Raw genomic sequence first — 27,122 nt, forward strand, 5'->3', positions numbered from 1 at the left:
TTCTCACTCTAAGGCCCTGTCCTGGTCGCGCTGAAGGAACAAGGCAGGCTGCCTTCATCACTCTAAGACCCTGTCCTGGTCGCGCTGGAGGAACAAGGCAGGCTGCCTTCTCACTCTAAGGCCCTGTCCTGGTCGCTCTGAAGGAACGAGGCAGGCTGCCTTCTCACTCTAAGGCCCTGTCCTGGTTGCGCTGGAGGAACAAGGCAGGCTGCCTTCTCACTCTAAGGACCTGTCTTGGTCGCTCTGAAGGAACAAGGCAGGCTGCCTTCATCACTCTGAGGCCCTGTCCTGGTCGCGCTGAAGGAACAAGGCAGGCTGCCTTCATCACTCTAAGGCCCTGTCTTGGTCGCTCTGAAGGAACAAGGCAGGCTGCCTTCATCACTCTAAGGCCCTGTCTTGGTCGCTCTGAAGGAACAAGGCAGGCTGCCTTCATCACTCTAAGGCCCTGTCTTGGTCGCTCTGAAGGAACAAGGCAGGCTGCCTTCATCACTCTAAGGCCCTGTCCTGGTCGCGCTGAAGGAACAAGGCAGGCTGCCTTCATCACTCTAAGGCCCTGTCTTGGTCGCTCTGAAGGAACAAGGCAGGCTGCCTTCATCACTCTAAGGCCCTGTCCTGGTCGCGCTGAAGGAACAAGGCAGGCTGCCTTCATCACTCTAAGGCCCTGTCTTGGTCGCTCTGAAGGAACAAGGCAGGCTGCCTTCATCACTCTAAGGCCCTGTCCTGGTCGCCCTGAAGGAACAAGGCAGGCTGCCTGGTTGACTCTCCAGATGAAAGGGAAAGGGAAAGGGGGATACCTAGTCACTTGTCCAACTGAATGTATTCAACTGAAATATGTATTCTGCATTTAACCCAACCCCTCTGAATCAGAGAGGTGCGGGGGGCTTCCTTAATCGACATCCACGTCAAATCACACTCATCCAGAGGAGAGGTCTCTCTCTCTTTCTATCTCTCTCAGTTCAATGCAAGGCCCTTTATTGGCATGGGAAACATATGTTAACATTGCCAAAGCAAGTCAAGTAGATAATAAGTGGTAAGTGTAAGTGGATAAAGTCTCTCTCTCTCTCTGTCTGTCTCTTTTTCTCTCTCTCTTTCCCTCCCTCTCTCTCTCTCTCCATCTCTTTCTCTCTCTTTCCCTCCCTCTTTCTCTCTCTCTCTCTGTCTGTCTCTTTCTCTCTCTCTCTCTTTCCCTTCCTCTCTCTCTCCATCTCTTTCTCTCTTTCCCTCCCTCTTTCTCTACCTCTCTCTTTCTTCCCTCCTTCTCTCTCTCTCTCTCACTCTCTCTTTCTCTCTATCCCCCTTTCCCCTCTCTCCTCTCTCTCTACTTCTCTCTCTCTCTTCTCTCCCCTTCAGAGTGTCTCTGACACCATTAGCACACCTGAAATAATAGCTCAAATGACAAATGTTGAGGGAGGGGGTGGGAAAGAGAGAGGGAGGGGGTGGGAAAGAGAGAAGGGGGGGGTGGGAAAGAGAGAGGGAGATGAGAGGTAGATGATGGAGGGGGTAGGGATAGAGAGAGAGAAAAAAGAGAGGGAGGGAGAGAGAGAGGTTAGAGTGATGGAGGGGGTAGGGATAGAGAGAGAGAAAAAGAGAGGGAGGGAGAGAGAGAGGTTAGAGTGATGGTGATGTGTTCTGTATCTATCCATGGGTTTTTTATTTTATTTTATTTAACTAGGGAAGTCAGTTAAGAACAAATTCTTATTTACAATGATGGTCTAAAGGGGAACAGTGGGTTAATTGCCATGTTCAGGGGCAGAAGGAGAGCTTTTTCCCTTGTCAGCTCGGGGATTCGATCCAGCAACCTTTCGGTTACTGGCAAAAACACTCTAACCACGAGGCTAGCTGCTCTAACCACTAGGCTAGCTGCTCTAACTACTAGGCTAGCTGCTCTAACCACAAGGCTAGCTGCTCTAACCACTAGGCTAGCTGCTCTAACCACTAGGCTACCTGTCTCTAACCACTAGGCTACCTGTCTCTAACCACGAGGCTACCTGTCTCTAACCACGAGGCTAGCTGCTCTAACCACTAGGCTACCTGTCTCTAACCACTAGGCTACCTGTCTCTAACCACTAGGCTACCTGTCTCTAACCACTAGGCTACCTGTCTCTAACCACTAGGCTAGCTGTCTCTATCCACTAGGCTAGCTGCTCTAACCACTAGGCTAGCTGCTCTAACCACTAGGCTAGCTGATCTAACCACTAGGCTACCTGTCTCTAACCACTAGGCTACCTGTCTCTAACCACTAGGCTACCTGTCTCTAACCACTAGGCTACCTGTCTCTAACCACTAGGCTACCTGTCTCTAACCACGAGGCTAGCTGTCTCTAACCACGAGGCTAGCTGTCTCTAACCACTAGGCTAGCTGCTCTAACCACTAGGCTAGCTGTCTCTAACCACTAGGCTACCTGTCTCTAACCACTAGGCTAGCTGCTCTAACCACAAGGCTAGCTGCTCTAACCACTAGGCTACCTGTCTCTAACCACTAGGCTAGCTGCCGGTTTAACAGGACTGTATCCTCTATGTTTGCATCCCAAATGGCAGAGCACCCTGGGCAAAAGTAGTGCACTATATAGGGAACAGGGCCCTGGTCTAAAGTAGTGCACTATATAGGAAACAGGGCCCTGGTCTAAAGTAGTGCACTATATAGGGAACAGGGCCCTGGTCTAAAGTAGTGCACTATATAGGGAACAGGGCCCTGGTCTAAAGTAGTGCACTATATAGGGAACAGGGCCCTGGTCTAAAGTAGTGCACTATATAGGAAACAGGGCCCTGGTCTAAAGTAGTGCACTATATAGGGAACAGGGCCCTGGTCTAAAGTAGTGTACTATATAGGGAATAGGGTGCCATTTGGAATGCACACCATGTTAGCAGCACTACAGCCAATAACCTGTGACCGCTGCCACAATGTGAAAATTGAGTGGTAGTATTCAGAGAACAGTGGATCTATTATTACACCCTGTGGTGTGTGTGTGTGTGTGTGTGTGTGTGTGTGTGTGTGTGTGTGTGTGTGTGTGTGTGTGTGTGTGTGTGTGTGCGTGCGTGCGTGCGTGCGTGCGTGCGTGCGTGCGTGCGTGCGTGCGTGCGTGCGTAATCATGCTACTTCGTCCCTATGCTTCAAATAATGTACAGCATATTCCATTTTAATTATTGTAATTTCCACATCTTCTTGGTTTCATGCCGCCTCCCAGTTCCTGTGGTTATCAGCCTACGTTACTTCTGGGTCTTTTCATCTCCATATATACTGATAATAAGTCCTGTTTCTTCTCCGGGGACTGGAGCTATTTGATCAATTTCACAGAATTATGACCCATTATTAGGAAGGTGTTGTTAATGTCTTGTAATATATCTATATAGTATTTTCTCTCACTATTTAATAATGGGCTGTTTACTGCTTGCCTATCTATGGTCAATGGGACATTAATTCACACACATGCAAACAAAACATAAACAATATTTACATGACAATATTTATTGTCATCAAGCTTAAAGGACAAACAAGGGAGCACAGACTAAATCCAAAAGATCTGAAACGACCATACTCATCATATTATATCCACGTTAGGTAAATTAAGAAATGCCTGCTATATTTTGTTAAAGGAATAGTAAACATTTCTAGTTGTGCTTTAAATTTTCCACTGTGATCATGTCCGTTATTAAATAAGTCAACGTATAAATCACTTCCAATAGGCAACGGGCTTTTTAAAGAAAACTCATTTTCAAAGTATTTTTTTCTGAAAATTAAAAATGATAATAGCTGTTTGTGATGTTGATGAAGTTTAATTGTTCGCTCAACCTTAGATCTGTCTCCTCGCCGTTGATAATACATGTCATTTCTCCTAACGCCGGTAGAAGGCGCAAACGATTAAGCATTAACGTTTTGTATCAAAGAGAATGGCATCCAATAGTAAACAGTAACATTCGTCTTGTGCAAATGAGAAGTAACCGAATCGAAATGTAATTCTTACAGATAATCCACACTATCATTAGACTAGTGGAAAGACAATGGTTTGGAAATGTGCTGTTCATTGATGATTATGTCCCTTTTGATTTTTCTAAGTATCGCAGGGCGTCACTGATGTTTAGTTCTCATGGTGTGGAGTTCCTAAGTTCTTGGGTTCTTGAGTTCCTGAGTTCCTGAGTTCTTGGGTTCTTGAGTTCTTGAGTTCCTGAGTTCCCGAGTTCTTGGTGTGTGTTTGTGTGTGATCAGCTCATGACAATTGAGGATAAAATTGCGATCTCGATTGTAATATTTCAACTTTTAATACAGGCCTATAATCATTTACTTTGACACTCCTCCTCAAATACAGTTTTCAATACCAAGTTGCTTACTGTATTTCTGTAGTTTTGAAATTATACATTTTTTTTTAACCTTTATTTAACTAGGCAAGTCAGTTAAGAACACATTCTTGTTTACAATGACGGCGTATGAACAGTGGGTTAACTGCCTTGTTCAGGGGCAGGAGGACAGATTTTTACTCTGCCAGCTCGGGGATTCCATCTAGCAACCTTTCGGTTTCAGGTCCAACGCTCTAAACACTAGGATACCTGTCGCCCGGTAAATGTATCCGAAACTTCCCCCTAAAAGTCAAAATAATAATATTGCTTCAAAAAATCATCGGAATTATTGATGTAGAGGATTCCATTCATTTCTAAATAAAGACGCGCCCTGGTTATGAAAACAATACACTCATTTGTACTTTTTTATTTTTAACAAGTGTGCATGCTACTGTTACCACACACTTAAACCAGAGTTCAAACTATCAGGCCATTTCGTTTATATATCCTAATATTGTTTTGGACTAATTAATTACACTATTTCGCAGATAATTATTAGGCCTACATTGTAGACAATACTTTGGATATAATGCAAGGAGACCAAATGGACATTATTCGCAATGTCAGTGTTACTAATTTTAATACGCTAAAAACTTTTACCTACGTATCTAACAAGTAGCCAGATCTAAACAGCTATATTTTCCAGCCAAACGTTCGGACTACATGCTGCTAGAAGACAGAATCCAGCGACGGCCTGAGCTGTGGCTGTAGCTCTACGGATCCTAACACGTTTGGGCGCATTGCTGCGGGGCTGATAAAGATTGACCTCCGTTTGACTCCTGAACCACGCCGTGCCAGGCGCTTTTAGGGAGAGACGTTGAGGACTATTATTAGGAAAGACAAATACACGGACATTATAGTCTGTGGGGTTTTCTTTGCTAATGTAGACTTGACATTTCAAACTTTTTCGAGAGGCGTGAATCATACAGAAGGCTATGCTCATGGCTTGGAAAATCTGATTCATTATTGTTCATGAATGTAATTAAGTTGTAGGCCTAGTAAAGGGCAGGTTATTAGTCCATATAGAAAGTTGCGCATAAAGTTGTGAAATAGTGATTTTTAAAAACAACTTGTTTTATTCTAATATTAAAACACCGGCCAATATGACTTTCCTCCAATGACAATTTTCCAGCACGACATTGTTTAAATCCTTAATTGACTTGACTTTTCTCCCCTTCCCTAAGTTAGACTGCAGGTCAACACGTTGACCGTCCCGTGCACTACTCTCTAACAGTGTCTCTAATTGTTATGCCAATCGAATGTGGCTGTCAACTCAGATTTGACTGTCAGAAAAGTAATACCTTTTGATTTCATTACATGACTCGTGACGTTATCCGTCCTCCGGAAGCAGATTAAAGATGAAATGATGATATGTGTTCTCTTTAGAATGAGCTGAGCCAATGAGAAACCTAAAGAGCAAGAGTGAAAGTATTGCTGCTCGCCCCTGTTGTGGTCTGTAACGTCCTTTTATAGACGGTAATTAAAGCAACTTAATCACTTTATAATGCCACTCTGGTTCTGTGACAGCAGTTAGGAGCCTAGACGTTGATGTAATTCACCTTTCCATGTCAATTTAGACCAGGCTCCAGCTATTTAAGAAGACGACCAATTTAGTTGGATGGAGATAGACAGACAATTGTTAAAATACGAGGGCTAAATACCATGTAGTATCCAGTCATGCATTGTAAAACGAAATGTATATCTCAATAAATCTAATATTTCTTAACGTAAATAAATCATTTTTTTGTGCCTAATAATAGTTGAGGATATTTTCACTCACGTTTCCACCATATAGGCTGCATTGGGCTAGTTCATGTAGAAAAACATCGTTTAGGAGAGATAACTACTCACCCATGAATTACTGAAAGTAAAATGAATATAACGAGGTCTAATCAATATGCGTAGATAATTTATCGTACATGTTTTGCATCCATCCTTGTGCGTAACCCACGATTCCCCGGGAATTCAATCCGTGTGTCCTCACCGCCTTCATATAGCTTTCCCAGTCCCACCGAGCCCGTTACAGTGTCTGCCCCAAGCCCCGTACATGCCTCACTCATCGTTCGGTCGGTGCACGGGGCTTTAATAGTAATTTCGTGCCTGCAAATGTGGATCCCACCGCTCGGGACTGGTGGTGGCGGTATCACGGGAGTCGCGTCGGAATGTGTGAACGCTGTATTATCTGATATGACAGTGCGGCTGGCAGCGGGGCATTATGATCGATGACAGATGAATCTACAGGCTAACTTCAAACACCTTGTCATCAGGGCGTTTGGAGTAACACGTTATGAACAGCGACGGGACGGCTTAGCATAATCAGAAGATATAGCGGAGCCGTATGAAAGGCCATTCTCTCCTGGCATTTGTGTGAAATAAGTAGTCTATACGTACAGGTAATACATATATATATATATATAAATAGAGAGAGAGAGAGAGAGAGAGCATGTAACATGTATATGCACATATAGCTGCCCAGGCTGAACATAATCACACAGCCTGCAGCCCACTCTCTCCTGGCATTTGTGTTGAAACAAGTATCGTAACTCGTTTGAATCGCTTCTTATCGGTAATGTGGGCTAACATGTATACATCCACCTAGTTCAAGCAATACGAGCATATATTGTATTGAAAATTATAAAGAAATTCATACATTTTAATGTATACTTTGTCACCGATGTTCATTGATATCAGCGTTGTATAGTATATAATATAATAGATCTATGGTCCCTTTTCCACAAATCGATTTGTAAATAAATATTATACATTGGGCTGCCCTTTTACACTCAGCAGTTAGCTACATAGTCCTATGTGCACACGGTGACAAAGGGGTCATTGTGAGGAATAACATGTAATTTATTGACGAAATAACACGGTAATCCGATTATAGAGAATATTTAACAAAGTTAAAGTTTTTAATCTGGGGTAAAATCAATCCGATAAAATGTATAATGAGCTTTTATATAGGTTTAAAATTCATAGATATTGTATATATAGGCTATCTAGAAAAAGTTTTAGAAAGTAAGGACAAGGAAAGAGATGGAAAATAGAACATGTGTGTGTTATTGTGTTGTTGAGAGAGAGAGAGGGAGCGAAGAGCGAGAAGCCTAAAAGACAAATGAGAACGAGCTAGGGTTTGTGAAATATTCAAACATTTTGTGAAATGTATATATAGACTTATTACAAAAGACGTGTTTTTAATTTGCGAGCAATGTTTTGTTTTGCACCTCGCCACCCATGTGGCCTGAAATCGATCAATCACCAAATAATTGATCATCTCGAGATCCAATCAGGGGGCTCGCATCACTGTGCCGTGCTTCCATTGGACAGCCCTGGCGGACTCCGTGAGCACGCAGCGACTCGGAACGGCCCATTCGGCGCTGGCGAGGGGGAATGGGTGACGGAGGGCACATCGGAGAACTGTAAAACTCTGTAGCACTCTGACAGCAACATGGAGCTGACATGATAGAGAGACTCTAATCTAGTGAGTTTTTCAGCTTCAGTTTTAAAGACCAATTATACAGCACCATCCAAATGCTTTAGTTAACCGATTGTTAGTAAAAAATATTATTTTTTTACCAAAAAATACAAAAATGTTGTCAATGGCCTATACAGTTTTGGGCACACTAACTTCATCAAACCTAACGATATATATATCTAATCAAGCAATTCAACAATTTCTCCCAAATCAAATAGGCTACTGTAAGACAATGTAAAGTCTAATGTCAAAGTGTGATATGAAATCATGAATCTTCTGTTTTGCAGAAGCAATTTATGGGACTCCCTAAAAACATGCCACTTCGATACAAGTGACTTTGCATAGCAGGTTAGGAGAGCATTTTCGTTAACCCTTACACTAACCATTTTCCTAACCTTTACCTAAGTCTCCTAAACTGCTATGTTAATCTTCCTAACCTACTGCATAAATTCTCCTAACCTGCTACGAAAAGTCGTAGCTGTATCGAAATGACATGTTTTTCGGGAGTCAGTTATAGTCCAAATAGATCAAGACATAGATCCACAATAACAGAGATGAGTAGACTGGGGCTGACATTAATAGGACTGATTAAGAGCAGAGACGTGTTCAAGGTGCAAACTGCTGAAATAGTCAGAGAGGAAAGGCTGGGGGTGTTGCTACCAAGAGCACCGTAGAAGGACATTACCATGGGTATATTTCAGATTTAACCACCGTTCAAAAACATGGATTTGTCACGGATATAAATATAATTAGAATAGCATACTGAAAGGCATTTCCTACTGGGCACAGACGTCAATTCAACGTCTATTCCACGTTGGTGCAACATAATTTTATTGAAATGAGGTGGAAACAACATTGATCCAACCAGTGTGTTCCCATTGGGTTCTCTTCTACTAGTAGCCTACTAGTTTACAGATTATTCAAATCTGGAATGGCATCAAAGTCCTGAGACGATAATCTTAATCTTGGGATTAATTGGGAAAATCCACATTTGTAAATAGAAGAAGAAAAAAAATACGAGTCAAACAAACACGACAGTAAAGTCGACTACACTACCGAGAGTCAGGGTGATGTCTCCCACGCCGAGACTAAAGCTATGCATGGTTTTGGCCAGAGCAACACCACCAGGGATATTCTCCCTATAGCCTAGAACACAAACAGACAGGGGCTCGGAATACACACTGACTGCTCAACTCGAGCTTTCGAAGGTCCTCCCACGACACCCCCCTCCTCTCCGCGCGACTTGATGTAGCCCATTCGCATTGTGTATAACGCGACCTGTTATGGCCACCACTACTTCCGGGTTTCGGCAGTCTGGTCCATATCCAATCCTCAGTCGCGTTTCCCAACTATTCGCACCCATTGTACACAAACCAACGAGGAGTTGGCGGCTGAGCACAGCATCGATCGAGGGCTGCTCCTTTAAGAAAGACTAAGCCTGAATTATCACCCCACCTCCTCCTGATCTTCTTTACAGGGCTTTTGCGTTTTAAAAAATCAACCCAGGAGCCGAGAGTGATCAAAAGAAAAACGAGTGAGCTGAATTTTTTTGTGTGCATTTGACTATTCACATTAGGTGTGCTAACCCGTGGAAGCGCCGCGCGGATCATCATTCATTCCGGGCTACTTTGACAAGCCTCGGCGTTTGATTGACAGGCGTGGTGGCAAAAAGCCATGAGACTTCGCTAGTTTTGTTTTGAGGGGTATTTTCATACAGTTTTTTTGTAAAATAAGACTGGGGTTTCTCTCCCTATGCCACTGCCCTGGGGATAGCTCAGGCCCTATTCACGGTTGCTTTGGACTGAACTTGAGCTGAAGAGGGCTGGCTTGAATTCATCGTTGCCTTTCTCTTGCAAGAAATACGGATTCTTGAAAGATCTCGCATTTGGAATTTGCGTTTTTATTTGTTCTTCACCCTGGCCTCTTAGGGGATATATCCGAAGCGAAAGGAGAGAAGAAGAGAGGGACTAGAGGAGGGATATGGCGCAGCGGGTACGTAGCAAGACTATCCCGAAAAGTTTCACTGTAACTCTACTGTGTGAAAACGCAAAGCCGTGAACACGGTAACGTGGCCAATGACAGACGCTCGCGGCGAAACTTTACTTTCTTCTTCAAGACCCCGCTGGACCGAATACCATGTTCTGCAGTTTTGCATCTTTGGCACAATATTGCGCACGGACGCACATATATGCTGCTTCGCGAACGCCCCGACTAGGGACATTAGAAGTGTCATCCTATCTGCTGTTTCCAGATTAGTCTTGACAGGCCAGTTACTGGAAGAGAAACAAGGAGCAATGGGACAAAACAAACAGAACCTTTACACTTCCAAAGTCGAATTTAAATGACTTTAGTCATTTTTTGTAATTAATCAAATTCATGTAAATGCTTTGAGGTTTGAATCTCTGAGTGTTTTTGAGATTATAATTCAGTATCATCTAGAGTTGCATCCTCAATTGTAGTTTATTACAAACTAGGCCTAATGACGTTTAATTGAGTAATTTGGGTAAAAAAACATTTTTGCATATGCTAATAAAGCACATTTTGTCATGATGTGATGACATATGATTTGATACGTAGCCTAAAACCCCCGGAACACTCGACTAGATGGCAGAATTTTTTTAAATGAAAAGTAAACAATTGTAAAATAGAGATCACACTTATCACTCAAAGACCTTTTGCTTGTTGGAGAGACGCACGCGGGTCCTTTTTGCACCTCTCCACGTGTCAGGCTCTAAATGGTAGTCTTTATAATACCGTGCCACGTTCAGAGTCCACAATACATCATTAAAATCACTCATTAATTCGTTAAAGAAACAGGCCCCAACATAAATGTTGTTTTAACTTTTAGTCAACATGTTGTATGTCTATGTGAAAAGGCAGCACACATGTAGTATGGGCGTATGGGGATGGGAAATATGTAGACAACTTATAACTACAAATTACTTTGGTTTAAATGTTCATAAAAATATATTTCTATACTAGACATCTTCAGTCATCATCATTATGACAAACAGAAACATCAATTTAACTGCGTTTGTTAAATATATTAATGATGGTGTATTAGGCGTGTAATAACAGAGTAACCAATGTTACACAATTCTAATGATGCTCTAAAATGAGCAAACACTGCAATTAAAGAGACTGCATGTCGTGAAAGCCTGCTATCAAATCATTCAACATACACAAAGACGAAACATGCATGCTTGTCATCCGTTTTACCCCGCTCATATATATATTTCAGTTTTTGCTATTTAGTAGCCTAGCTTTGAAATTAAAGATCAGATTTGAATAATGTTTTAACGAGATTATCCCTATTTTGTTACTATTTCTTATATGGTGGTGTAAATATTTAAAATACACTTAGCTACAGTTGAACTTTAGGGGTTATTATATGCTTGAGTATAAACAAGGTCACTAAGGCCAACCTCGATAGATTTAACTTCGTATTTATTCATTCATTGTTAGATTACTATTTACCCATTATTTTATTGTCTGCAAAGTGCGTAAAACGATCACAGTCCTATAACTGGCCATTCAGTAGGAAACTGTGTTGTTATTGTGTATACAGTACGAAGACTTGCCCCACTACGGGATGGACGGGGTGGGTATTCCCACCACCATGTACGGCGACCCGCACGGTGCCCGCTCCATGCAGGCCGTCCACCTCAACCACGGTCCCCAGCTACACTCACACCAGTACCCGCACACAGCCCACAGCAACGCCATGCCGCCCAGCATGGGCTCGTCCGTCAACGACGCCCTGAAGAGAGATAAAGACCAGATATATGGGTAGGTGACTGTAGTTTACGGAGGTTCTATATGAGCAACTTTGTGTGGGATTTCATATGTTTTGGTTGATTTTCTTGTTGGGGTTGAACGTGTGTAGACTATTCGGCCGTGAAGAGCGGTTGGGAAAAGTAAAATAGACGTGGGATTGTTACCTGGGAATTATTGTTGTTTTGGAACCTTTTTTGTGCGAATAATTTATTGTCGAAAGTTGTGTTGACTTCTATAACTTGGCACAAAGTTGTATGCTTTATGTACTCAAAATATAGACTATGATATTTGCTTACACAGAATATTATGCACCCGTGACCCTTAGACCAATAGCTACTATGTGCAGCAGCACATTTTAGGCTATATGTTTTGGAAATTAAAATTCGAATTAGTTTATTGTAGTTTTACAAGGACCTGTAATTGATTACTACACATTAATATAACTAAATGGTGTGCAATGGTCATGTTATATGGCCAATTTCGAGGAGTTTTATGTAATAAAACAGACACCCAAAATTATGCACACCCTACATTAATTTAGATGAGTTAATTAAAATTCCAAAGCATGATGTATGTACGGTGACTGAACATGTCACAAATAATTTAACTATTTAACTCAGTTCAATGGTAGGCTTACTTGAGAGCGCCATATTTTCTTAAATTCTAGACATTGAGCCTAACATATACAGAACGGTCATATCCGCGATTTACAAATGAGAATAAAATGGAACAAATTGCACATGTTAAACTTTTGATATTTTCAAAGACAAAGGCAGATCTAGCCTATAGGCCTAGGAGAAAATACAGTGCTGCACAAAAAATATATTTTTTTTATTCAAATCATTTGACACAATTATCTGTCAGTAAAAACTACATCGTTTGAATGTTTTTCTGCACCAATAGGCTATAAACGCCATACATAAAACAGCATACACATATTACCAATTCCCAGATGCTATGCCTAGATGTTGAGACTAGCTTATAGAACCAGTGTTTTGACCCCGGCCTTGTTCTCTGCGGTGACATTTGCTGTTGTGTTTGATTCCACGCAGGCACCCCCTGTTCCCCCTGCTTGCACTGATTTTTGAGAAATGTGAATTGGCGACTTGCACGCCCAGAGAGCCTGGAGTCGCGGGAGGAGACGTTTGTTCATCGGAATCTTTCAATGAAGACATAGCTGTGTTTGCAAAACAGGTCGGTGAAGAAAAAGCCGTTACGCGTTATTAACACAGGCTACATTATGCATACGATTATAGATGTGTGTGGCTGAACATAAGCCCATGTTTTTAAGTTTGGTATTTTGTTAGTGTAATTAAATGTTATTGTAAAGTTTAACATTGGAAATGTTTTGAAGCGTGTATTGTTTAGAAGTAGACTATAGTATTTGTTATGCCATTAATTGTAGTTCATGTTTAACACATTGTTCAATATTGGGGAAATTATTTTAATATTAAATACATTATTATTTTCTCACGGATGTTGCCCACAAGCGTTGAAGTGTTCATGATTTTGTGGTTTTAGATTCGGGCAGAAAAGCCGTTATTTTCATCGAATCCAGAACTGGATAACCTGGTAAGACAAACATTGATTTGATTATACTCGAAGTGGGCTAAGGACTATGAGTAAACGTGGATGTATCCAACATATCAGGGCTTGCCTTCATATTATGTCACGGTTTCTGAGCGCCAGACGCTGTTAGTTCAAAAAGTTTATCCAACGACTGGAGGTTGTTGTTCTAACCGGATTGTTTGATTTCATGATATCCCTCCCTCGGTTGTCACGGCAGATAACCATCTTTTGAGGGCCGCATTAGAAAGCTGTCAAATAGATTTGGACTACATTTCCCTCGATGGAAAGTTATTATGTTAATAGTTTTCACTGTAGGCTATCTAATGCTTATGTCTGGGATAGCTTCTATTGTGACTGATTGATTAGCCAATGTTGTAATGCCGTACGCTTATAATGTTGAATATCAGCTCGACATAAAATCTAAATTCAAAATCCAATTTAACATGAATAATTTTCTCCATTGTAGTTTCTTCTATCCTATCCAGAAACATATGCCTATTTCATATTAGGACATTTTACAAGCTAATCTTTTTTTTTATTGTTATTTAAATTTTTCAGATGATTCAAGCCATTCAAGTTTTACGGTTTCATCTTCTGGAGTTGGAAAAGGTAATATCCCAGTTCCGTGTCGCTGCCTGGCCTTGTAACACTTCATAGCTATGGGCGACATTTGCATAAATGTATTTTTCTAGTCGGCTATAATTAGTGTCGAAATCAATCATGGGGCCTATTTCTCTTCCGCGTTGTAGCCTAATCACAACGCAAGCTGCTACAACTGCATGGAGCAGATATCTCTGCGCCCAAATCTCTCTGAGAGCTTATAGTTTATTTTGGTGTAAATTACATACAATGTGAATTAATTATATAACTTAAAGTATGTTATACGCGCTTTAGGTATTGGAGAATGCTAAAGGCCGAGAAAAGTAGCCCGCTGTAGCATAGATTGGCGTGACATTAGTGAGGTAATTTTTTATATGGTATATTGATATATGTTTTACCAATGGTAGCCCACTGTCCACACATTTGATCAGTTGACATGATTGTTAATTAACTTTCAGTAGGCCGAGTGTTGGGCTATTTTAATAAAATTCAAAACATTATGTAACAGAAGGGTCGTTGCAGGCTGTAGCAGCATTGTGTAGCGATGTGTAGTGATGCATTTAGCCCATACAGCATGCACCATCCTCGGCATGACCAGGCGACATGCACCGGGTTGGGTCGGTAGTGATAATGGAATAACTGGAGGAAATTAAGCAGTTTACCTTAAATGTCAATCAGTCGGGTCACCCCGCCACCTCCCTAATGGACACAACCTGGGGCACGGATACATTTAACACGGGTGTTGACTAGGTTGTAGCCCGCCAGTCTTCTTGTCATTGTCAATTTTCGTTGAAGTCTCAATTTTGCTCTGTAATAAAAGTTACTTCATATTTCTGGATTCGGCTGGTCACGTGGGAGCGCACTGCAACACCACCTGTACGCCTCAACCCATTTGGACCAGGTTCTCCAAGTGGCTTGTAGCTTTGTAGTTGCATGCACGTGTCAGATATATTTCATGTGTCAGATATACAGTACCTCATGTCCTTTTTTTGTTTGTTGTCTTTACCTATTCTCTGTTATGTTTTTCTGTAGGTACACGAACTATGTGACAATTTCTGTCACAGGTACATCAGCTGTCTGAAAGGAAAGATGCCCATCGACTTGGTGATCGACGACAGAGAGGGCGGATCAAAATCGGACAATGAGGAAATAACAAGATCATCCGGGCCTCTTGATCAGGTAATGTCACATCTCTCTCTCTCTCTGTCTCTCTCTCTCTCTCTCTCTCTCTCTCTCTCTCTCTCTCTCTCTCTCTCTCTCTCTCTCTCTCTCTCTCTCTCTCTCTTTCTCTCTCTACTGGGAATATTCAGTGTGGTGTCTTCTGGGTCACTTCTCCGCGAGGCGCTGTTATTTGCATATGATTAAGACCGTTTTAGATTCCATCGGAATGAACATTTCTCTGTATAATATATCCATCATTGGCCCATTAAGGTTTGATCCGGGAACCGACCCGGGGGAGATTAGCCCGAGAAAGCATCGCCATAAACTTGACCTGCTTCTTGTCCATTTTAATTTAGCCATCTTTCCCTTTTCTTATTTTCCTCCTCTCTACCACCTCTGTCTTCTATTTTTTAATCAAATCGAAACGTCATCAGTACATTTATATTACCACGCAGCTACTGTGGAGAGGCCAAACACGTTGTTTGATATCTCACCGGAGGGACTGAGACTGTGGGTTTAGTTGCCTTGGATTTCCCGTTGTAGTTTACGGTTCATTAGGTGTCTTGTCAGTATTTTTCCTCAGACATGAGCGCACATTGCTTCGGCTATAGCCCTATTCGTGACCACTTTGTGCTTTAAAGCGCGAAGACCGAGAGAGATTCCATGGCACTTGCTGAAATTACGGTTTGAGTTTGAAAGCTACAAGGCAGTAGGCTAGATTAGGGCAAAGCAGTAGGCTAGATTAGGGCAAGGCAGTAGGCTAGATTAGGGCAAGGCAGTAGGCTAGATTAGGGCAAAGCAGTAGGCTAGATTAGGGGAATGTTTCCTTTTGTGAGTCGCGGGCAGCAGTAGCGATATCAGCACACCCTTCATTATGTGCTCCACTGGCTGCTCGCTCTCGAGGGACATTGTAGTGCGCGCGCAGGCATGACCCTAATGGTCCGTATTGCCGTTAAATAATGATAACAGTAATAATGATTAGAATTATGCAAATCTATAGCCCTATCTTTTATGCGGTGGATTTTAGGCCATTAATAGCACGCTTCATTTTGTAGCCTGAATAGAGACACAGCTTTTCTTATTTCACTTAACAAAATAGGCCTATATTTTCGAAAGTTATCTCTGTTAGGGGTTTTAGAGAAGAATGAATGAAGGCCCTCAGAGAGATAGGCTATGGATACCGATGAAGGGGGGGAAAAACAAGTGGCCAAATTAAAGAGATTAGCGGGCTAGGCAGATATAAAAAGTAATGAAGCGATTAGGCTAAATAATTTAAATCCGTGGACCTCCATATGGTTGAGTGGCCGGCTAGAGCTGGCGGTCTGTTGTAGTGCTCCGGAGAGAGTGGTAGCGAGCAGCCTCCATGTTCTGTGGTGAAAGGCGTAGTTAGCAGGCAGTATAGCCTAGGCATCGTCATTCATGGAGGAGCTGGGACCAAAATGGGAGCGACCCCCTGCCTGCCTCAAGCTTCCTCTCTCTCGCTCGCTCTCTCTTTCTCCGTCACCAGCCCCATATTAATGATTATGCTAATGAGGCAGATCGCCCCGCCAGATAACACTTCATTTAATTCAAAAGCAGAATTAAATAACATGATGCCAATTGTTCACTTAAGTGTTTCTTTGAACGCGTATTCTTTGGGGACGTTGTCAAAGACTTTGCGCCTAGATAGTCTGAGATATGAGTGAAACTGTGGAAGATAAAGAGGTATAGAGATATAGGCTTCGTGAACACCCTAGGGTTTGTAGGTATATGAAGCACATCGCGTTGTGCTCGCGGGCAGTGATATGGTTCTTTAATTGACTTTAAGATGAAGACATGCCCTATTTTAATCTAATGATGGCCTTACTTATAGCCTAAATATTGAGGCTAATATCATATAGGCATATAGGTTGACAGTGTCTCCGCTGTGAAGCGCATTAATAGGCCTCTATGTAAAACTGTTTTGACAGATCTGGAATATGTCCGTATCAATTAAATTCCTGTTCATGTGATATTTCAGAGCAAGATTATGATACAATACAAAGTAGTGCAGCAATCCACTACAGCCTACATTTGAGGCATATCTGCTTAATGATCCATACCCCACAAATTAACTTATCCAGAGAACGCTGAGGGGTCTTTGGCTCAAAGATAAGACCATTTTCAATTAAATGAAACTGCACTTGTTTTATCGCGATACTTTCCAGCTGAGCTGAATATAGGCTATGTATTTTAGTATTTTGTATTTCTTGTAGGACGTTTTATGCTTTTGCGTTTGTTAGGCGGCTGTGACATCCTTAACGGATTAGCGCGGTGTGAGAATTATCTCTGTCCATATGTATTGTTAATATATGCCCTGGGGCATAACGTTGAATTGGACTGGAAAAAATATAGAGAATTTGTTAACAAGAAGGAACGGAAGCTCATTTATGCACAAACCAATTTATTCCAGCGAGGGGACTGTAGCAGAAAAGGGCAAAAAAATTGTACGTTGAATTTATTAAACTCCAGGGTCTGCGCCGAGTTACTAGCAGCTTGTGCACCCAAGCATTGAACCAATAATGTTCCGTTCCGACTCCTCCATCTTTTTTCCCTCCCCTTGTTATTTTGCTTGTCTCCTGCTTTGCGCAGGAAAGTAGCGCATGCAGGAAGGACTCAGGGCGCCTCTTGTCAAAAAAAGGATCGGAGAAGAGCATTTCAGGAGATGTGAAACAGTCGTAGAGAGAGGAAGAGAGTCTGGCTGTGAAGGCTTGTGAATGTGACACAGCCAGTTTGCGTGTGCGTGCGTGCGTGTGTGAGAGAGCCCAGCCTGGCTCAATGCTCCCCTTAAAACCCTTTTCCTCCTTCCTAGAAAACTAGTTTTACCACATTTATTTAACATATTTAACCCCTTTATTTACTACATTTGACCCCGCCCCCTCCCTGCTCATTCTGACCCCGCCCCTCCCTGCTCAATTTGACCCACTTGAAGGGTAGTCATACATTTACATGAATAGTTTCCTTTAGTCTTCGCTTTTCTGTTACGTGGTGTTCATGTGAACATAACACATTTCAAAACAACTAAAAAGTGATACACTTCTTATCATATTGTCTAGTCTCCTCCATGGGAACAGGTGATACACTTCTTATCACATTGTCTAGTCTCCTCCATGGGAATAGGTGATGCTAGGAAATCATGTGCTTTCATGTTCCTAGGCTTCATAAACGTAGATTCCACACGACAACTAAGATTCCACACGACAACTAAGATTCCACACGACAACTAAGATTCCACGCGACAACTAAGATTCCACGCGACAACTAAGATTCCACGCGACAACTAAGATTCCACGCGACAACTAAGATTCCACGCGACAACTAAGATTCCACGCGACAACTAAGATTCCACGCGACAACTAAGATTCCACACGACAACTAAGATTCCACGCGACAACTAAGATTCCACGCGACAACTAAGATTCCACGCGACAACTAAGATTCCACGCGACAACTAAGATTCCACGCGACAACTAAGATTCCACGCGACAACTAAGATTCCACGCGACAACTAAGATTCCACGCGACAACTAAGATTCCACGCGACAACTAAGATTCCACGCGACAACTAAGATTCCACGCGACAACTAAGATTCCACGCGACAACTAAGATTCCACGCGACAACTAAGATTCCACGCGACAACTAAGATTCCACGCGACAACTAAGATTCCACACGACAACTAAGATTCCACACGACAACTAAGATCCCACAGGACAACTAAGATTCCACACGACAACTAAGATTCCACACGACAACTAAGATTCCACACGACAACTAAGATTCCACACGACAACTAAGATTCCACACGACAACTAAGATTCCACACGACAACTAAGATTCCACACGACAACTAAGATTCCACACGACAACTAAGATTCCACACGACAACTAAGATTCCACACGACAACTAAGATTCCACACGACAACTAAGATTCCACACGACAACTAAGATTCCACACGACAACTAAGATTCCACAAGACAACTAAGATCCCACACGACAACTAAGATTCCACACGACAACTAAGATTCCACACGACAACTAAGATTCCACACGACAACTAAGATTCCACACGACAACTAAGATCCCACACGACAACTAAGATTCCACACGACAACTAAGATTCCACACGACAACTAAGATTCCACACGACAACTAAGATTCCAAACGACAACTAAGATTCCACACGACAACTAAGATTCCAAACGACAACTAAGATTCCACACGACAACTAAGATTCCACACGACAACTAAGATTCCACACGACAACTAAGATTCCACACGACAACTAAAACACATAAAACTAGTATAGGAAGACTGCTCCATATTCTGTTGTTTTAAAGTCCTTCTGTCATACATGCAGACGTGGCCCATGTATACATACCCCCACCCATGGCTTAATCTTTTCTCTGTGTTGGGTTGACATGGTGCTTGTTGCCTTGCCGATTGCATACTATTTGCCTTGCCCACACATGGCTCTCCACTCCTCCGAGTGAGCAAAGAGATGGGAGGTAGTTCCAGCCACCGCGTCGCAGTAGCAGCTAGCGTTCCGTTTGCACAGTTGTCTTTAATTGCAGAGAAGCACGAGGAGGGTGCGCAACAATTTGCTAATGAACTTTGTGACTAGCTCAGAGACTGCAAAACTGCTGCACCCTATTCCCTATTTAGTGCACTACTTTTGTCCAGGGTCCAAAGGGCTCTGTTCAAAAGTAGTGCACTATGTAGGGATGGGCCCTGGTCAAAAGTAGTGCACTATGTCGGGATGGGCCCTGGTCAAAAGTAGTGCACTATGTAGGGATGGGTCCTGGTCAAAAGTAGTGCACTATGTAGGGAATACAGGGATTCATTGTGCCCTCCATCCTGAAGTGGGATTCATTGTGCCCTGCATCCTGAAGTGGGGTTCATTGTGCCCTCCATCCTGAAGTGGGGTTCATTGTGCCCTGCATCCTGAAGTGGGGTTCATTGTGCCCTCCATCCTGAAGTGGGGTTCATTGTGCCCTCCATCCTGAAGTGTGGTTCATTGTGCCCTCCATCCTGAAGTGGGATTCATTGTGCCCTCCATCCTGAAGTGGGATTCATTGTGCCCTCCATCCTGAAGTGGGATTCATTGTGCCCTCCATCCTGAAGTGGGGTTCATTGTGCCCTCCATCCTGAAGTGGGGTACATTGTGCCCTCCATCCTGAAGTGTGATTCATTGTGCCCTCCATCCTGAAGTGGGGTTCATTGTGCCCTCCATCCTGAAGTGGGATTCATTGTGCCCTCCATCCTGAAGTGGGATTCATTGTGCCCTGCATCCTGAAGTGGGGTTCATTGTGCCCTCCATCCTGAAGTGGGATTCATTGTGCCCTCCATCCTGAAGTGGGATTCATTGTGCCCTGCATCCTGAAGTGGGGTTCATTGTGCCCTCCATCCTGAAGTGGGATTCATTGTGCCCTCCATCCTGAAGTGGGATTCATTGTGCCCTCCATCCTGAAGTGGGGTTCATTGTGCCCTCCATCCTGAAGTGGGGTTCATTGTGCCCTCCATCCTGAAGTGGGGTTCATTGTGCCCTCCATCCTGAAGTGGGGTTCATTGTGCCCTCCATCCTGAAGTGGGGTTCATTGTGCCCTCCATCCTGAAGTGTGATTCATTGTGCCCTCCATCCTGAAGTGGGGTTCATTGTGCCCTCCATCCTGAAGTGGGGTTCATTGTGCCCTCCATCCTGAAGTGGGATTCATTGTGCCCTCCATCCTGAAGTGGGATTCATTGTGCCCTGCATCCTGAAGTGGGGTTCATTGTGCCCTCCATCCTGAAGTGGGATTCATTGTGCCCTCCATCCTGAAGTGGGATTCATTGTGCCCTGCATCCTGAAGTGGGGTTCATTGTGCCCTCCATCCTGAAGTGGGATTCATTGTGCCCTCCATCCTGAAGTGGGATTCATTGTGCCCTCCATCCTGAAGTGGGATTCATTGTGCCCTCCATCCTGAAGTGGGGTTCATTGTGCCCTCCATCCTGAAGTGGGATTCATTGTGCCCTCCATCCTGAAGTGGGATTAATTGTGCCCTGCATCCTGAAGTGGGGTTCATTGTGCCCTCCATCCTGAAGTGGGATTCATTGTGCCCTGCATCCTGAAGTGGGGTTCATTGTGCCCTCCATCCTGAAGTGTGATTCATTCTGCCCTCCATCCTGAAGTGGGATTCATTGTGCCCTGCATCCTGAAGTGTGATTCATTGTGCCCTCCATCCTGAAGTGTGATTCATTCTGCCCTCCATCCTGAAGTGGGATTCATTGTGCCCTGCATCCTGAAGTGGGATTCATTGTGCCCTCCATCCTGAAGTGTGATTCATTCTGCCCTCCATCCTGAAGTGTGATTCATTCTGCCCTCCATCCTGAAGTGGGATTCATTGTGCCCTGCATCCTGAAGTGGGGTTCATTGTGCCCTCCATCCTGAAGTGTGATTCATTCTGCCCTCCATCCTGAAGTGGGATTCATTGTGCCCTGCATCCTGAAGTGGGATTCATTGTGCCCTCCATCCTGAAGTGGGATTCATTGAAATGACCTGTTTATACAGGAAGCAGTAATGAGTATTAAAGACTGTCGCCTGTGAAAAGCATGTATATCGTGTTTGAGGCTTCTCTCCATGGACAGTCGTCAGTGTTTGGCTAGAGAGCTCCCGGCCACAGTAATACACAGCCATCATTAGGCTATCATAGTATCTTCTCTGGCTTCTACACCACATGGCCTTGTTTCCAGGTGTCTTCCACCCAGCTGTGTTTGTGTGTGTCTTTTGTGTGTGTGTGTTTGTGTGTGTGTCTGTGTGTGTGTGTGTGTGTGTGTGTGTGTGTGTGTGTGTGAGTGAGACCTAGCAGTGTTAGTTTAGGTTACTCCCGTGGTTATCTGGTTGACCCCATGTGACCCCTTGGGCATGCTGTGACTCAATGGAAAGCCTGACCAGTGACAACTGGGTCACACACACACACACACACACACACACACACACACACACACACACACACACACACACACACACACACACACACACACACACACACACACACACACACCGCTCTGAGGGGGCGCTAGTAGTTCTGTAATCACCATGTTGCTCACTATAGCTAATCTATATCTGCTGCTGTCCGTTCAGTATGGATCAAAACACACAAGGCCCACACTCTCTCTCTCTCTCTCTCTCTCTCTCTCTCTCTCTCTCTCTCTCTCTCTCTCTCTCTCTCTCTCTCTCTCTCTCTCTCTCTCTCTCTCTCTATCCCCCCGTCTCTGTCTCTGTCTCTCTCTCTCTCTCTCTCTCTCTCTCTCTCTCTCTCTCTCTCTCTCTCTCTCTCTCTCTCTCTCTCTCTCTCTCTCTCTCTCTCTCTCTCTCTCTCTCTCTCTCTCTCTGTCCCCCCCTTCTCTCTCTCTCTCTCTGTCCCCCCCTTCTCTGTCTCTCAATTCAATTCAATTCAATTCAAGGGGCTTTATTGGCATGGGAAACATGTGTTAACATTGCCAAAGCAAGTGAGGTAGATATTATACAAAAGTGAAATAAACAATACAAATTAACAGTAAACATTACACATACAGAAGTTTCAAAACAATAAAGACATTACAAATGTTATATTATATATATACAGTGTTGTAACAATGTACAAATGGTTAAAGCACACAAGTTAAAATAAATAAGCATAAATATGGGTTGTATTTACAATGGTGTTTGTTCTTCACTGGTTGCCCTTTTCTTGTGGCAACAGGTCACAAATCTTGCTGCTGTGATGGCACACTGTGGAATTTCTCCCAGTAGATATGGGAGTTTATCAAAATTGGATTTGTTTTCAAATTCTTTGTGGATCTGTGTAATCTGAGGGAAATATGTCTCTCTAATATGGTCATACATTGGGCAGGAGGTTAGGAAGTGCAGCTCAGTTTCCACCTCATTTTGTGGGCAGTGTGCACATAGCCTGTCTTCTCTTGAGAGCCATGTCTGCCTACGGCGGCCTTTCTCAATAGCAAGGCTATGCTCACTGAGTCTGTACATAGTCAAAGCTTTCCTTAAGTTTGGGTCAGTCACAGTGGTCAGGTATTCTGCCACTGTGTACTCTCTGTTTAGGGCCAAATAGCATTCTAGTTTGCTCTGTTTTTTTGTTAATTCTTTCCAATGTGTCAAGTAATTATCTTTTTGTTTTCTCATGATTTGGTTGGTTCTAATTGTGCTGTTGTCCTGGGGCTCTGTGGGGTGTGTTTGTGTTTGTGAACAGAGCCCTAGGACCAGCTTGCTTAGGGGACTCTTCTCCAGGTTCATCTCTCTGTAGGTGATGGCTTTGTTATGGAAGGTTTGGGAATCGCTTCCTTTTAGGTGGTTGTAGAATTTAACGGCTCTTTTCTGGATTTTGATAATTAGTGGGTATCGGCCTAATTCTGCTCTGCATGCATTATTTGGTGTTCTACGTTGTACACGGAGGATATTTTTGCAGAATTCTGCATGCAGAGTCTCAATTTGGTTCTCTCTCTCTCTCTCTCTCTCTCTCTCTCTCTGTTCCCCCCTTCTCTCTCTCTCTCTCTCTCTCTCTCTCTCTCTCTCTCTCTCTCTCTCTCTCTCTCTCTCTCTGTCCCCCCCACTTCTCTGTCTCTCTCTCTCTCTCTCTGTCCCCCCCACTTCTCTGTCTCTCTCTCTCTCTCTCTCTCTCCCTCTCTCTCTCTCTGTTCCCCCCTTCTCTCTCTCTCTCTCTCTCTCTCTCTCTCTCTCTCTCTCTCTCTCTCTCTCTCTCTCTCTGTCCCCCCCACTTCTCTGTCTCTCTCTCTCTCTCTCTGTCCCCCCCACTTCTCTGTCTCTCTCTCTCTCTCTCTCTCTCCCTCTCTCTCTCTCTGTCCCCCCCTTCTCTGTCTCTCTCCCTCTCTCTCTCTGCCCGCCCTTCTCTGTCTATCTCCCTCTGTAAGCGACAATCTCCACTGTTCTTCAAAACAAACTTTGGATTATTCCACTGATTGTCAGTAATAGCAGGGCTTTGTAGTTGAAAAGAGGGGCTTTGACCCTCTCCTGCCCCCCTATCCCCCCCCCTGCCTAGTCCTTTCCATTAGAAGTGAATGTGGTGCTGCTGTGGACGATTCAACAAGTGATACAAAGAGTTGATCACGTGACCTGTGTGTGTTTCTTGTCCTCTTTATAGTGCTGGAATATCAAGTAGGGTGTGATTCCATGAAGGAGTCAGAGACAGAGGAATAGGTCCCACTTCAAACAATATCTCAATGAATATAGAAAGGACCTTTAAAAGAGGGTAGTAAAAATACACAATTTTACTGGCATTGGCTGTTAAAGACTCTCTATAAGATAGATTGTTTTAGTGTTGTAATCGTTGCTGTCTTAAGTAATTATAGTGTAGTAAATAGCAACCATATCTAGCGGTTTCTGTTATCTTGTAAGTCTTCAGTTACTTCCTTGAAGTTCTTTTTTTCTTCTTCTCTGGCTGCTGTCCCTCTCTCTGGAGCCTAGTGGTTTGTTGAGCTAAACCAACAATAACCTGGTTTAACACATGTGTACTCAGTTAATGGAAAGTTCCTTTCCTCCTCAACCCCCCCCCCCCCCTCCCCCCCATTGGGTCTCTCACAATAGGTCTGTGACTAACTCAGGTCTCCAAGGGAATCAATAAGAGCATCTCACTGGATAGCAGGGTCCAGTTCATTAGGCACCACACGGAAGACACACGGAGGGATTATCACGACTTGGTCCAATAAGAAACACTCATTTTAGAATTTTCTGTTGCAAAATCTTTCTAAGATGTTTTCCGTTGTGTTTACTAATGAACTCAGTTAGGCTAAAGGACGACACCAAACATATTATTATTACCTGTTAAACTATTCTGTGGCTTCTTCACTTCTTCGCTTGTAATGCTACGGGATTACACAAAGAAACAGCGTCTTTGTTTTGGGACTGGAGGAGCCCCTGAGCTGGTGTTATTTTTCGGTTCAGTCTTATGACTAGGTAAACAAAAACACTCTGTTGCCGATGCCAAAGATCCATTTACGATCCTTGATCCATTTTCTGAAGCCGCCTGCATCGAAGCAAATAGACGGCTAATGTAAAAGCTGGTAATTAAGTCAAACATGTAATTAGGCCTATCCTTGATTGGCTTATATGGTTAGCTCACCAGTTTGAAAAGGCAGCAGTATATACCTTTAGGCTATTGCACAAAGATTATACTTTGCTTGCTCAAGAGACCAAAACCAGTTAGATTCCTTCCACACACGCATGCACACACAAAGAGAAGGAGAGGAGAGGAGAGGACGGGGGAAGGGAAGGAGAGGGGAGCGGGAGAAGGAGAGGAGGAGAGGAGCGGAGGAGAGGGGACGAGAGGAGAGGAGGAGAGGGAAGGAGAGGAGAGGGGAATATAGGAGAGGAGGAGAGGAGCGGGGGAGATTGAAGGAGAGGGGAGAGGGAGAAGAGAAGAGGAGAGGAGAGGGGAAGATAGGAGAGGAGCGGGGGAGAGGGAATGAGAGGGGAGAGGGAGAAGAGGAGAGGAGAGGAGAGGGGGAGATAGGAGAGGAGTCGGTTGGTAAGTCAGTTTACTTGACAGGTTATCATACTGTCCTTTATCTCCCCATGGGAGAAAGCAAAACAAACAACCATTTACAATGGGCACTCTTTAACCTCTCTCTCCCTCTCTCTCTTTCTCTCGCTCTCTCTTTCTCTCGCTCTCTCTATCACTCTACCCATCAAAACTCAGTTCAGGTGGATCAGAGATTGCATCATTCAGGGTGTTGCTTTGGAATGCTGGGAGCCTCAACTAGCTGTCCTTCTCTGGTGACACATGGCATTCCTTTAGATGCAAACATTTTCCTTTTTGGAAAAAAAGCAGCATGGTATGCCTTCCGAGTGCACTACTTTATACCAGCGCCCTATGTAGTGCACTACTTTATACCAGCGCCCTATGTAGTGCACTACTTTATACCAGAGCCCTATGTAGTACACTACTTTATACCAGAGCCCTATGTAGTACACTACTTTTAACCAGAGCCCTATGTAGTGCACTACTTTATACCAGCGCCCTATGTAGTGCACTACTTTATACCAGCGCCCTATGTAGTGCACTACTTTATACCAGAGCCCTATGTAGTACACTACTTTTAACCAGAGCCCTATGTAGTACACTACTTTATACCAGAGCCCTATGTAGTGCACTACTTTATACCAGCGCCCTATGTAGTACACTACTTTATACCAGAGCCCTATGTAGTACACTACTTTTAACCAGAGCCCTATGTAGTACACTACTTTTAACCAGAGCCCTGTGTAGTACACTACTTTTAACCAGAGCCCTGTGTAGTGCACTACTTTTAACCAGAGCCCTATGTAGTGCACTACTTTTAACCAGAGCCCTATGTAGTACACTACTTTTAACCAGAGCCCTATGTAGTACACTACTTTTAACCAGAGCCCTATGTAGTACACTACTTTTAACCAGAGCCCTATGTAGTACACTACTTTTAACCAGAGCCCTATGTAGTACACTACTTTTAACCAGAGCCCTATGTAGTACACTACTTTTAACCAGAGCCCTATGTAGTACACTACTTTTAACCAGAGCCCTATGTAGTACACTACTTTTAACCAGAGCCCTATGTAGTACACTACTTTATACCAGAGCCCTATGTAGTACACTACTTTTAACCAGAGCCCTATGTAGTAGACTACTTTTAACCAGAGCCCTATGTAGTGCACTACTTTTAACCAGAGCCCTATGTAGTACACTACTTTTAACCAGAGCCCTATGTAGTACACTACTTTTAACCAGAGCCCTATGTAGTACACTACTTTTAACCAGAGCCCTATGTAGTACACTACTTTTAATCAGAGCCCTATGTAGTACACTACTTTTAACCAGAGCCCTATGTAGTACACTACTTTTAACCAGAGCCCTATGTAGTACACTACTTTTAACCAGAGCCCTATGTAGTACACTACTTTTAACCAGAGCCCTATGTAGTACACTACTTTTAACCAGAGCCCTATGTAGTACACTACTTTTAACCAGAGCCCTATGTAGTACACTACTTTTAACCAGAGCCCTATGTAGTACACTACTTTTAACCAGAGCCCTATGTAGTACACTACTTTTAACCAGAGTGTGTCAGAGAGTTATTTAGTTATTCAGTGTGTCAGAGAGTTATTTAGTTATTCAGTAGGTCAGAGAGTTATTTAGTTATTCAGTAGGTCAGAGAGTTATT

General features: G+C 43.4%; 1 protein-coding gene across 6 annotated transcripts in view; it reads left to right on the forward strand.

Annotated features, from left to right (window-relative positions):
- Positions 1-9,103: 9,103 nt before the first annotated feature.
- The window catches only part of meis1b (Meis homeobox 1 b), a 187,659-nt gene continuing 169,640 nt past the window's right edge, over positions 9,104-27,122 (forward strand). For 2 of the 6 annotated variants that reach the window (XM_071394554.1, XM_071394551.1), the window contains exons 1-6: positions 9,104-9,798; positions 11,375-11,595; positions 12,636-12,777; positions 13,105-13,155; positions 13,711-13,761; positions 14,785-14,931. In XM_071394554.1, the coding sequence (XP_071250655.1) occupies positions 9,787-9,798; positions 11,375-11,595; positions 12,636-12,777; positions 13,105-13,155; positions 13,711-13,761; positions 14,785-14,931 (624 nt within the window). In that variant the 5' untranslated portion in view covers positions 9,104-9,786. The remainder of the gene's footprint in view (positions 9,799-11,374; positions 11,596-12,635; positions 12,778-13,104; positions 13,156-13,710; positions 13,762-14,784; positions 14,932-27,122) is intronic. The other 4 variants (XM_071394550.1, XM_071394548.1, XM_071394552.1 and 1 more) reach the window with 3 other exon arrangements.

Source organism: Salvelinus alpinus, chromosome 3 (assembly GCF_045679555.1).
Source record: "Salvelinus alpinus chromosome 3, SLU_Salpinus.1, whole genome shotgun sequence".
NCBI lineage: Eukaryota > Metazoa > Chordata > Actinopteri > Salmoniformes > Salmonidae > Salvelinus > Salvelinus alpinus.